At 40.9% G+C, this 14,398-nt stretch overlaps 1 protein-coding gene across 1 annotated transcript in view; it reads right to left on the bottom strand.

The window, feature by feature from the left end:
• The window catches only part of LOC146635028 (hemicentin-1-like), a 271,871-nt gene extending 261,779 nt beyond the window's left edge, over positions 1-10,092 (bottom strand). Inside the window, exons 1-3 of the mRNA XM_085344351.1 lie at positions 10,029-10,092; positions 9,196-9,525; positions 6,410-6,742 (exon numbers count right to left, since the gene is read on the bottom strand). Of these exons, the coding sequence (XP_085200477.1) occupies positions 6,410-6,742; positions 9,196-9,525; positions 10,029-10,092 (727 nt within the window). The remainder of the gene's footprint in view (positions 1-6,409; positions 6,743-9,195; positions 9,526-10,028) is intronic.
• Between the last annotated feature and the right edge of the window lie 4,306 nt (positions 10,093-14,398).

Genomic DNA, 14,398 nt, shown 5'->3' with positions numbered 1-14,398 from the left:
AAGCTCAGTTGATCTGACTGAGTGATCTGAGTGAGCTCAGCCTTCACTTTCTACAGGGAGATGTTGTTTTCAGGCACAGAAGTAAAGACATGTTTACCCACAGCATTCAGTTACAGAGGAAGACGTTGCTCTAAGGCACTTCAGAAACAGAGGTTTGTCTGTTATTGGAGGGACAAAAACAATGAAAAGAGAATTCAACAGGTACATGTAAATCTTTATTAACACTTACACACTTACATAGTGCTCATATTTCATTCAATCACAGAAGGAATTCACTGATTGTCATTGTCTTTAAAAAACAAACTCTTATAAGGCACACATGAACTGAGAAAAACCCCACAAACACCAAGAGGATGTTTCAAGAAGGCCACAGAGAGAAGAGTACAGAAGTGGAGCAGTTCAGTGATGTAGGTGGAGGCGTCACACCATCAGGCCATGAAAGTATGAACCATGATTTGAACCTGAAACAGTGCAGAAGCTCTAACAGTGGAGAGATGTTTGGAGTTAAAGCTTTGGTCAGACCAGAGATCAGAGCATCAGTTCATCACACTGTCCTCACTGCTGTAATATTAATGCCACACTGTTGTTCTTTCATGTGCTGATGTGATGCACTCATGTTTACATGTTAGTGTTACTGACCATTAAGTTCTGTAGGAACCACACATTCACACACAGCATACACGGATAAATAAAAAACACCCGTTGATGTCTTTGGACTGTGGGAGGAAGTCAGAGACCCAGAATCCACTTCAGGAGATACATGTATGACCTTTGTTCCTCATGCGCTCCATGTGTTACTTTACTAATTCACAGTCTGTTTCTGTGGGCAACAGGATGACTTCACTGCTTCACTGCTGTCTCATTACAAATCCACACAAACATGACGTCTATATTTATACATTATGAGTGGCAATTTTCCCTAAAATCACAATGTTTCTAACTTGAGCCAAACTGGTGGATCTGAAAATCCATCTAAACAAATGAGTCAAACTTCACCCAAAAGAGCATCAGTGTACAAAAGTTTGCATCATCTATACAACAGTATAAATGTGAAAATATGTTTCATATTTTTGAGTCTTATGGGTCTGTTTATGAAAAGTAATCAGGTCTCAACCCAGCAAAGTTGTTCAGGATGTTTTGCTGGTGTCAAAGGTCAAAGCAGTTTAAATCTGAGCTGAACAGTGTGTCATGTTAAAGAAAAGTTGAAGAGGTTGTCAAACTTCTCAGTGCAGGATCAGAGAGAGACGTTAACAGTTTGTACAATCTGTTAAACTGGGTAAGATTGGTTTACAAACTAAAAACAATGCCAGCCAAAGAGATGATTTTTATACAAAGTGTTTTCCAGTGGACTGTACTTAAAGAAGAAAAAGTCACATGAAGCTAATAAACAATCACACCAACATAAAATAGTTAATTTGTCTAACCTGAAGCTCCAACACTCACTGACTCTGAGATCAGAAATTCATGTGTGTTTGTAACACAGTTTGACTTTGTGTCAGTAAATCTCATGAACAAGATGAATAAACTGTAGTTCAGAGTCACTGACAGCACAGACACACACTGTTGGTCCGAGTCTGAACATGATGATCATCAGAGTCGACTGCTGGATGTTCAGGAGAGTTTCTGTCTGTCCTCAGATCGTCCGACTCACAGTTCATCTCTGTCTCCTCCTGGCTGACCTGCAGGTGAGAAACAGCTGTGAGGTGTCCTCTTCTAGTTCAGGAGATTAGATGAAAAAATCATTCATAATATTTATAAAGTGAGAAAATGTTAATGTTGATTTTTCTGCTTTTTATTTAAAAACATGATCTGACCAAAACTGCAGTCTGGAATCTTGCTTTCACCATAAAAAAATCATATTTTTTTTCAAATACACAGGTCTAACAGCTGCTTCGGGGTCAGAGGTCATGTTGGGTTGATCCAGCTGTTCTTTATAATTTGACCTGTTTGGCTGCAGACTGTGAGAGCTCATTAAAACATGTCTGAGACTTTTGGAAGGTCAAATCCTCGAGTCTCTGAAAACGTGTTTGTTTATTATGAGGCTGAAACATCTGAACCTGTGATTCAGTGACAACAGCTCTGTCACACCAAACACTGTGTACACAGTTTACTACTTTTATATACGAAGCACTTCAAACAGTGCAATATATCAATATCATGCAATATATAATACTATATACCAAACATCATACTTACAGTTTGATATAATTGTTCAAAACAACCAAACATCTAAAAAAAACTGACTTTTTAGGTTTCTACACTGAATAAATATCCAAAAACATTTTGACTGGTTAAAATCACATTTGCAGAAGATTTGGTGGTTTCCTGGTGTAGAGTTACTAGAGTTAGAATAGAGTTAATATTCCTTCTTTAATAATCCTTTGTTGTGCTCACTGCTTGTTTTATTCCTGTGTTTGATGATCAGAGTCTCTGTAAGTCATGAGTGTCAATGAACGATCAAATGAGAAACTCCAGGAAGTGCTGAGTGGACTGTGCCATGGGGGAAATATGATGTTGTTTATGTTTAATATTTATGCTGTTTAGCTTACATTTGAGTTATTCTGGATTTGATTAATTGACCTGTTAACATACACCAGGTCACCAGTGCATTACTTAAAGCTTTAGCAACATGCTAATTAAACATATGTTCAAGAAATAAAAAATATTAACTTCATCTGATCCAACATTCAGATTATTTTAAATGTGCGAGTCTGTAATCTCAGTGACTAACAGAGAACCTGAGTGTAAATGTGACCTGGGCCCTGTTTCAGGAAGCCGGTTTAGAAAACTCAGAGTGAAAAACGATACGCAGGGTTGAGTAACCCCGAACTGTCCAACTCGGAATATTCGGTTTCAGAAAGGCTGATAACAAGTAGTTCAGTCAACGCGGAGTTGCTTTAACCCCAAGTGAAGCGCGCGGACGAGGATACATAAAGCCCTGATAAGCGGAGCACAGATTAAGCGAGTCACCATGGAGACGGAGGGAAAGAAGGCGCGGTCAATGTATTTTACAGCGCTTGAGGCCGAAATTCTGATGGCAGCATATGCCGATAACATGCAAATTCCGCGGAAAAAAGTAACACAGCCACAGCTGCAAAAGAAAGGGAGCATGCATGGCAAAACATAGCCGACAGAGTCAATGCGTGAGTGTTAATTTAAACATTGATCTAGGGATTTCCACCCATTTAACACGTTATTTTATCATATGTTATTTTATTTGTTGTTTTATACATTTTATTTGGTGACGTGATGTGAGCGCAGGTGCAACCCAACAGGCCCCAAACGTTCCTGGCAGCAAGTAAAAATGAAATATAAAAATATAGTCCAAACAGGTAAGGTGTAATTGTATTATGAGCCATAGTGCTTGGTCTGTTTGTCCCATGTAAATCAATTGCAGTTAGAGGCTACATTAATTTTCTTTCTGTAAGCACTTATTGAAATTATCTGAGCACATTACAAGTACATATTTGCTTACTCTGTATGCTCAAATGTGACCCGTTATAGCCAACAGAAAAAAAGCGGAGGCCCGAAAAACAGGTGGGGGTCCTCCACCACCACCACTCACAGAGGCTGAGCAGTTGGCCCTCAGCCAAAACAGTGGGCGCCCTGTGGCCGAAGGCATCTCTGCGGGGACATCCTCTGAGTCAATAACCCCGCAAGACACAAGTGCCTACATAGGGGGTAAATTCAAAATAATACATGATGTGCATACATCCTTTCTTCACAGTCACCTTTGCAGTGCTACTCATTCATTTGATAAACTCTTTACCATAATGGATTATTTTGTAGTGAAGTTATTTTCCTACTGATTTTGCCTTCCCTCAGTCTTGGTTGTCTTTGAGAGCATAATGACAATGAAGTGTAAGGTGATTGGTATGTTTGTTAATTGCCATTTGGTCCCTTGTAAGTTATAAGTGACCTGTATAAACCTCATATTCTATCAGTTGATGGTGGTGGTGTACTGCATCTGGTGCAGCCTCCTGTTGAGCCAGACCAACATGCAGTTGTGAGTAATACTCCACAGATTATATGAGTTTACAGTAGAACAGCAATGTTGTTTATTTCTTTACTACAGGAAAATAATGAAGAAACATTGACAGCTGTTACAGAGGAGGAAGCAACAGAGACACTTTATGAGGTGTACATCTTTTAATACTTTGTGTACAGGAAATACAGGTGACCAATAAAGCCAGTTGAACAAAAAATCTGTTTATTCTTCTTTCAACATGTTGAGGTGATGGGTCAAAAGAAATGATTGTGACATATGGTGTCTCTGACTGCGCTTCCATCTTGTATGTCCGTGGGAGGGTCAGGATGTTCATGGTTTGGATCACTGCTGATGTTTGGTTCAGAAGGACAGTGTTCTCCTCTAATTGTGGCAATGTTGTGAAGAATCACACATGCCACAATAATGTCACATGCCCTTTCTGGGGTGACCCTGAGTCTTTGCAGGCACTGGAACCGGGCCTCAAGCATTCCGATAGTCATTTCAATTCTGGCTCTTGTCCTGCAATTAGCCAGATTATATCGCTGCTGTGGGCCCGGTTCAGGGTCAGGGTAAGGGGTAAGCAAATAGGGTAAACATGGATACCCCCTATCACCAAGCAAGTAGCCAGTGAACTCTCCTAAGACAGAAGGATACACTTCAGTTCAAATGTCCCTGAAGCAATTGGTCTTTATATATTTTAAAGTATTCTCAACTCACCATGTCCAAATTTTGTGCTCAGTGTACATTCACGGAATATTTGTGAGTCATGGACAGAGCCTGGCCACTTGGCTTCCACATTTGTGATAATGTTGGCAGCATCACATATGATCTTCACAGTGCAGAGAACACAAATTAGCATCCATTACTATGATGAAATAATTTGTTAGTTTGAAATGCTACAGGGAACTATGTACCTGTACATTAATGCTGTGGAAAGACTTCCTGTTCACATAGTCTCCTTCATTTACTGAAGGAGCAATGATTGGAATGTGAGTGCCATCTATACAGCCAATCACGCCTGGGAACCCTGAAAATAAATGTAAAATTTAAGTAGTAGTTCAAGTATCACCACATCATAAATTAAGTTTTGGTCATCCTGATACCTGCAATTTTGTGGAATCCCTCTTTGATAAATCGTGTGGGTCTATGACCGGGGAACACCACAAACGAGTACAGGAGACGTTTCAGTGCAACTGTAACATTCCTGACTGCCCGACAGACGGTAGCCTTGGAAACGTGCTCAGCGTCACCAATATTATACAGAAAGCTCCCGTTTGCAAAAAACCGAAGTGCAATACAAATAATATGTACAGAACTGAGAGCATGTCCGCGATGTGTCACATGCGTAATATATGGCCTGAGGATGTTATCCAAATAAATTATTGATTGTGCTGAGAAACGGTAACGTTCGCACAGACAATCATCAGGAAATGATAAAATGTCCAAACGCGCTCTAATCACTCTCTCCCGGCGGAGAGCTCTGCGGAGAATTTGGGCTTCACGATCTACTGGCTCTTCAAGGAAGGGACACGCCATGTCTGACACTTCCTACTGTCAGGTTTCCGACAAAGGGGCGGAGACAGTCAGGGTTAGTTGTAGTAAACCTGCTAGGGGGCAGGTTAGCTTCACGGCGTGTGTCGTCATAGTGACTCACTCAGGCTTCAGCTGAACTCGCTTTGTGAAACCGAAAACCCAGAGTTTTCGTTAACTCAGGGTATACTTACTCAGTTTTTCCACTAAACCGGCTTCCTGAAACAGGGCCCTGATGAAGTGTGAGGTTGTGAGAAAGTCTCTGACTGCATTCATAGATGTGTCCTTTCAGCTGCTCGCTCTGATCCAACCTTTGGTCTCTAAGAAGAGGCTTCAGGGAGACGTTTGCTACGTTGGACTGTAGGACCATCAGAAATGTGTGCAGTAACAAAACAGGCAGCACTGAAAGCAGCTCTAAGTGTTTGTGTTGTTCAATGATTTGTGCACAACAACAACAATGGGACCTCTCTCATCCATCAGTCATCATGTGGACATTTTTCTGACACACTTTGAAGCTGATGGACGTTTTGTGTCTGCACTAAGTACGTTTTCAGCAGCTATGGCACCGGCAGGATTCACTTTCACAGACTCACAACCACCAGCTTCACCCCTCCCCTCCCCCTCCAGCTGTAGGCTTTATCATTGCGTTTCCCCACACATGTTTACAGACGAGTTAGAGAGCAAGAGAAGAAGAGACATAAATGTCTTTGTTTCTGCTCTAACCAAACAATGCTGCTCTACAACTCTAGACTACCAGCCACAAAGACAACAGCTGGAGAAACATCTGTCTACCTCTGACATCCACCAGCTCATCCATACAACAAACAAACATCAACAACCAGGAAGCAGCTTCACCTCTGATCACACACACACTCAACTCTACTCACTCACCTGGAGGATCAACAACCAGTTTGATGAAGCTGTGTTTGAATGAGCGTGCTTCTACCATGAGGAAACGACACTCGTATGTTCCAGCGTCATTAATCGTCACATCCTTCAGAATCAAAGACACGTCTCCATCCTTCATCTCTTTGTCCTGCAGATCCACCCGGTTCTTAAAAGATGGATGCTGGTCGTCTAGAATAATATCACAACCAACTCGGAAAAGAACATTTCCTGACTTCAGGTCAGCTCTCTCCCACTCTAGAGCGAAGATGTTGTTGTTTGGAGCTCGACATGTCAGAGTGACGTCCTGTACAGACTCAGCTGTGATGGTTTTCTGATCTGAAAGATGAAACAACACAGAGCAGAGAGGTTAAAGGTCAAAGTGCAATTATGATCAGAATGGTTGACTTTAAATATTTTGTTTATTTCCTTTGACATTTGAGTTTTATTTATTTTTTCATTTTATTTTCAGTTACAGCAGCATGTTAATAGCAAAACTTTGAACATACAGTAGTTTGCTGTTCAGTTTTTACAATACCCCAAAAGAAAACAGAAAGAAAACAAACAAACAAACTAAAGAAACCCCTACAAAACAAAAAACAAACAAACAACAACAACAAAAATAAAATGGATGGATGGTATCTGGTCATGACAATGTGGTCATTTTAAATGTTTCCATGTACATTAGAAAAGGCTGCCATGCCTCAAGAAATTTGGTGGTTGAACCTACCAGTGTATATCTCATCTTTTCTAAATGCAAAAACTTCATGAGCTCTGCAAGCCTCTGTTCATGTGTGGGAGGAGCTTCCTGCTTCCATCTTAAAAGTATAAGGCGCCTTGCAATGAGTGAAGCAAAGAATTTGAATAGTATTTTGGCAAAGTGATGTTTTGAGGTATCACCCCAAAGATTAGAGCAGAGGGATCATAATTAACGTTATATATCTCTGAAAAGGTGTTAAATATACCCATATGGAAAAGAAATAGAAAAAACTTATAAGACTTGCATAAGATGTGGCTTACTTCATACAGTCAATCATATAAGGCTTATATGATTTACTCATGAAAGTGGCCACTTTCTCATTACTTTCTTATATTGTTTTAGTAAATATCCAAAACATACAAGTTTCATTTATATGATTTTCAAGGGATCTTAATCTGTTTTCACTCTTGTATGCTTTTCATAAAAGCTTCACACAAGACCGATACAAACTTTATAAGATTTATATGCATCTTTTCCGTATGGGTAGACACCCAATAGTTATGAAGATTGGGGCCAAAAACTATGAAGGAGTGAACCTGTTTCTGCTTTACATCTGTTACACAGGGGGTCAGCCCATGTCTGGCACATATAGAAGAAGAGTGTACCCTATGGAGAAAACATAGAGCTCATCTGTTAAAGTCATCCCAAGGTCTTTCTCCCACTGAGCTTTAAGGATGGAGAGAGAAGGAGATTGAAGATCTAATAATATAGCATACATTTCTTTAATCGCCCCTCTCTTATGAGTGTTTATATTAATAATTTTATCCAAAGAAGTTTCCTCAGGTACTTCTGGAAATGAAGGAAATCGACTCTTTACAAAGTGGTGAACTTGTAAATAGCGGAAAAAATGTTTGCGAGGAACATTAAACTGCTTCAGGAGCTGCGTGAATGAGAAAAATTCCATCTGCAAAAAGGTCTTTGATATTTCTAAGTCCATTACCTTCCCATATTTTAAAGGCAGAATCCATCATTGAGGGTGGGAACATATGATTTGAGCTGATAGTGTAACCCAAACCTTACATTGCACCCAGATTCTGAGCGAGTCATACAACAAAGGGTTACATTTATAGGTGTACAGTTCTAATGGGAGAGCTGAACTCAACAAAGCTGATAGGCACATTTTGCCACAATTGGATGAGTCAATTTGGAGCCAAGCTGGAGTCTCTGTGGTAAAATTACTGATCCAGCATATTTCGAATATTTGCTGCCCAATAATAAGACTGAAAAATTGGCAAGGCTAATCCACCCATTGGCCTAGTCCTCTGCATGAAATCTTTACGAATTCATGGACTTTTGCCGTTCCAAATAAATGCAGGGATATGCTTATTCAGTGTTATAAAGGCTCTGACATATACAGCAGGAGATCGTCAGCATATACGGATATTTTGTGCTCCTGGTCAGCTCTGAAGATGCCCTTAATGCAACTGTCAGCTGTCAGCTTGGCTTTAATCGCCAATGGTTCAATTGATAACGCAAAAGGAGAGGGGATAAGGGACATCCTTGTCTCGTACCACGGAGAAGTGGGAAATAAGAAGAGAATAACAAATTTGTTCTAACACGTGCCATAGGTGAGGAGTCAAGTAACTGAATCCATGAAATGAAATTAGGGCCAAATCCAAATTTATTTAGAGTATAAAACAGATAATCCCACTCCACCCGTTCGAATGCTTTCTCAGCATTGTGTAATAAGGCAATTTAAGGGGCTGTAGTTGACTGTGATTCACTTTCACAGACTCACCACCAGCTTCACCCCTCCCCCTCCAGCTGTAGGCTTTAACATTGAGCTTCCCCACACATGTTTACAGACGAGTTGGAGAGCAAGAGAAGAAGAGACGGATTCATAAATGTCTTTGTTTCTGCTCTAACCAAACAATGCTGCTCTACAACTCTAGACTACCAGCCACAAAGACAACAGCTGGAGAAACATCTGTCTACCTCTGACATCCACCAGCTCATCCATACAACAAACACACATCAACAACCAGGAAGCAGCTTCACCTCTGATCACACACACTCAACTCTACTCACTCACCTGTAACAATCAGGTTGAGGCTGCTGATGGACTTCCATGAGCGAGTTTCTTCCATGAAGAAACGACACTCGTATGCTCCAGCGTCATGAACTGTCACATCCTTCAGAATCAAAGACACGTCTCCATCCTTCATCTGTCTGTCCTGCAGATCCACCCGGTTCTTAAAAGATGGATGCTGGTGTGTTGAATCAGGGAGACCATCCTGGTACAAAAGCACATAATCATCTCCCAGGTCAAATCTCTCCCACTTTATTACTCTAATGTTGTTGTTTGGAGCTCGACATGTCAGAGTGACGTCCTGGCCAGACTCAGCTGTGATGGTTTTCTGCTCTGAAAGAGGAAACAACACTTTGACATTTGAGTTTTTAGTCATGTTGGATTTAATGAACCTCTGAACATCCAGCAGGTCACCAGTGACCCACTGAGGGGGAATTTTAGCCTCATGCTAAACATGCAAAGTGTCAGAAACTACAAGATGTTAGCTTCCACAGAACAACAACATGTGCTGATAATAAGTGAACATAATGTGTGAGAGAAAGCAGCCTCTCATTATAAGACACTGTGAGTCTCTGCATGCTGCCTTTATGGAGCTACAGCTGTTTGTATACACTGAACAAGAAGCTTTGTAGCTGCATCCTGACTCCTGACACTACAACACATCACACTGACACACACATTACACTTCTTTGTCTCTGTCACAGCTGGATTACAGATGTTAAGTGTCCATCCAGCCTGGTGTCTCCTTCACACACAGACAAACTGAATCCAGATGAAAATAATCCTCCTGTACTTCTTGTTATCTCAGAGAGAACCTCAGTTTAGTTCAATCTCACCTGCAGAGACGAAGACAAGGACAAACAGCAAAGTGCAGCAGAGCAGCGCAGTGCCAGCAGCCATCTCTGTGTCAGTATTTGTGCTGATCCGACTCTTAGTTTGTAATAAAGCTGAAAGTCTGCTTTGAAGAACAGATCTGACTTTCAGCAGCTCACTCTTACCCTGTAGTTTGTGGTTCATTTAAGAACCTTGGAAACCTTGGCTGTTTAGTTGAATCAACAGGTATTATCAGGCTGACGTCAGCATGATGTCATAAACACACGATAAAACATCAGAGTTTTAGTACAGCCTCTTGTTCTCTCCTGTAGTCTGAGTGTAGCCATTATAACAGTGAGACGGCACTGCCACCATGAGGTCAAACTGGAGCATTGCAGGTAATAATTCTCATCCTGAACACTGTTGGAACATCAGACCTCCTCACGCTTTGAACTCATTGTGATTCTAAATATTTCTAGTTTCACTTTGACCCCAACCCTAACCCTGAAATGGGCTGTACAGCTTTTATACTTTGACAATGACAAAATATTATTATCTTCTCCCAAATCCAACGTGGCAGTCTGCTGCGAATCCTCCCCGTCCACATCCGACCTCACCTGGTATCTGCTCCTCCTGGAATCAGAAACACATGGACACAAAAACACATCCTGCCTTGATTATCTAATGTTATCCTTCAGCTTATTCTAAGGCCCAGTTCAGGACGTCATGTTTGGACTTCCTGACCCAGAGACTTATAGAAAACAATTATCAGTGTATGTGTAAAAATCCTCTGCACTCTGCGTGTACCTGCAATATTTCAGATCCAGACAATATCGCTGAATGAATCTGTTAACTCTGAAAACACAGAGTCAACTCATTTATGAGCACATTTGCATTATGTATATATTCATTTAATAAAACAGCTTTATTTAATTTTTTTTAGAAACAATTTATAATTTTGCCTTTCACACCTATTTTCCGTGTGAACAAAAGAACGTTCAGCTGTTATCAGGTTCCTCTCCTGTCTCGGTTGTGGAGTGTATGTAGACGACCCACGAACAGACATAGGCAGAGAGATGGAACTTGAAACCAAAAGCGAGCCTTTATTTGGCTGGTGACAGGAGAACTAAGAAACCTATGAACAACTATGACATACTGTGATAATATGAGGGCACTATGACACACACTATGACTCTGTGACTATGAGGACATGGGGGTGGGAACACAGACGAAGCAACAATGAACAAAGGGAGACAGAAGACTTACATACACATATGAGGTGATGGGGAAGTGGAGGCACCTGGGAAAAAAGCTGACACAAATGGACATAATGACATCACATGGGGAAGAGTAAAACTAAACACATTGGCTGTGTCCAAATCAATGACTGTAGAAAACATGGACGACGCGACAGCGCCTCCTCCCATTGTGCAAAAATGAAGCCAAACAACCTGCCTGCTGCACAGCTGGCTTATGGCACTAACAGGCACATACCTCCCTCTAGTGGTCACATTAAGTTCAAACATGGAAAAAGTGTTGGCTACCTATAACATAGTCCTGGGATCACTTCCGGGCCATTCACCCCCCCCCCCCCCCCCCCCCCCTCACACATTGACCCATGTGACCTCAGTAACTCAGTTGACAGCAGGGTGGGTCATCCACTCTCAGGACCTCCGCCAGCATCACAACCTCACTGGGAGTTAAACACCCGAGACTCTCCATCAGCTTTCAGAACTGAAGAGGTGAAGCGCAGTTTGCTTGTTAACGTGTTGACGCCGTCCAGCCCCACGCACGGGGCGATCCGCTGTAGCTCGTTAACGGAGATTTGCCGTGTTGTGGCGTTAACGTCATTTCAACGAGATTAACGCTGACAGCACTAGTGAGAACACAACGAATATGACTGCACATTGACGCCGACATCATCCTAGTGCAAAGACAAGTGGAAGCAGACAAAAACAACAAGCACGCATGCTACAAACTTTACCCGAGTCATTTAGACAGCCGTTAGCACATGATTCTCCTTATGGGGACCTGATATGTTTAATATGCTGCTGAGAATATAGCCCAGAAGAAGCGTATAGTATAGCTTTTATTTTGGAAAGAGCCATTTCTCTGTAATAAACTCTCTTTTCCAAAGATGAGTGATTTCTTGATCAGATAGATTTATTTTATCCCTTTGTTGTTTCAGCAACATTAAATCTAAAAACTGCACGTTTGAGTTAAAATATATATTTATAATTTTAATAAATGACAAATTAAAAAGGCATGAACATTTTTTTGTATCGAAAAAATATCGAACCGTGACACCAAAGTATCGAACCGAACCGTGAATTTTGTGTATCGTTGCACCCCTAATATATATATATATTAGGGGTGCAACGATATTCGTATCGATATTGAACCGTTCGATACAGTGCTTTCGGTTCGGTACGCATATGTATCGAACAATACAACATTTGTAATTTATTTTATCAATTTTCCTTCTGACGATGCTGTCTGTGTTGAGCGCTCAGTGAATCTGTGTTCGACTACTCCGCCTAGGCTGCACTGTCGAGCGCAGATCCACTGAGCGCTCAACACAGACAGCATCGTCAGAAGGAAGAGCGCAGGGCAAGCTAGCGAGACAGAAGTTAAGCTCTCCTTGCAACAGGCAAATTGAACCTCATTCAGATCTGGCGTTTAGAATTATTTTGGTTTTAATGTGACGTATGACCCTGAAGGTAAGCGAGTCATGGACTAAAGTAAAACAGTATGTTGGATGTGCCATGCAATGCTCAATTACATGGGTGGGAACTAGTGTGTTAGCGCAGTTAGCTCGTTAACGTGTTGGCCGTCTAGCCCCATGCACGGGGCGATCGGCGGTAGCTCGTTAACGGAGATTTGCCGTGTTGTGGCGTTAAGGTCATTTCAACGAGATTAACCTGAAAGCACTAGTGGGAACACAACGAATATGACTGCACATTTACGCCGACATCATCCTAGTGCAAAGACAAGTGGAAGCAGACAAAAAAAAGCAAGCATGCTACTAACTTTAGCCGAGTCATTTAGACAGCTGTTAGCACATGATTCTCCTTATGCTGCTGAGAATATAGCCCAGAAGAAGCGGATAGTATAGCTTTTATTTTGGAAAGAGCCATTTCTCTGTAATAAACTCTCTTTTCCAAAGATGAGTGATTCCTCAATCAGATACAGGGCTTGCAATATCGCTAGCCCGACGTCCCGGAGCTAGCGATTTTTTCAGTCGGGCTACCAAAATCTATCTCTTCCCTGCCCGTCGGGCTATTGTAGGAAAAATATATGTCAATGCTTTTGCATTCTTTCAGAAATGTAGCTGGGTAATTATGTCATTGGCATCGGTGAGCCACTGTCAATATGTGACATATTGAAGTCGCGTTTGAATTTGCGCTTGTTTTTTTGCTTTCACTTTGCAATCGTGCGAACTGTGTATAGAGAGCGACAGCACTGATCTGTGAGTGATGATAATTTGTGCACCAATTCCTCTGACATCGTCTTATTAATCGTTAGCTTACTATGCAAACATGACAAGTGAAATCTCCCGCAGCTTAAACATGTGAGAGGTTGATCGCGCAGAGAATCGCTGAGCTTATGTGAGTGTGTGTGTAAAACCAGCAGGATTTATATTTCAGTTCTGCTGAGCCAAATAAGACAGGTCAGGGTGAAGAAGTGACAGCCAAAGAAAAGCTTACCACAAAACGGAGAAGTTATGACAAATCAGACTATAAGGCAAAAAGAAAGTGCAGCTTTATGGTTTCATGGACAAAAGAATTTCTGTGGCTGCAATATGACGAGCTAAATAACCAGGGCTGCACATAAGTGGTCCGCAGGTGCGCATTCGCTGTCAAAATAAAAAACACGCACAAGGGTTAGGGTTAAATTTAAAAACTGTACTTTTGAGTTAAAATATATATTTATAATTTTAATAAATGACAAATTAAAAAGGCATGAACATTTTTTTGTATCGACAAAATATCGAACCGTGACACCAAAGTATCGAACCGAACCGAACCGTGAATTTTGTGTATCGTTGCACCCCCAAAAAATTATATATATATATATATATATATATATATATATATATATATATATATATATATATATATATATATATATATATATATATAATTTTTTGGGGTGGTTTTGGTTGCGTTTTTCAGGATTTATGTTCTAAAACATCTGCAGCTCCATGACACTGAAACAAACCAATTACCATGCAGTACAGCAATTTTACATTTTTTCACATTTAATAATCACTTTTTAGTTTAGAGTCCAGTGCGTATGATTAAAAAAAACTGCTGTTGTTTCAACTGGTCAGTTTCAGTCTTCTGACTCTCCACCTTTGCTTCATGCTCTAATGCAAGTGCAAAATGAACTG

The sequence above is a fragment of the Diplotaxodon limnothrissa genome, linkage group LG3 (assembly GCF_057381915.1).
Source record: "Diplotaxodon limnothrissa isolate DT_005_m linkage group LG3, D_limnothrissa_male_GT1.1, whole genome shotgun sequence".
NCBI lineage: Eukaryota > Metazoa > Chordata > Actinopteri > Cichliformes > Cichlidae > Diplotaxodon > Diplotaxodon limnothrissa.
Note: the sequence above shows the minus strand (reverse complement) of the source record. Positions and strands in the feature narration are given on the sequence as shown.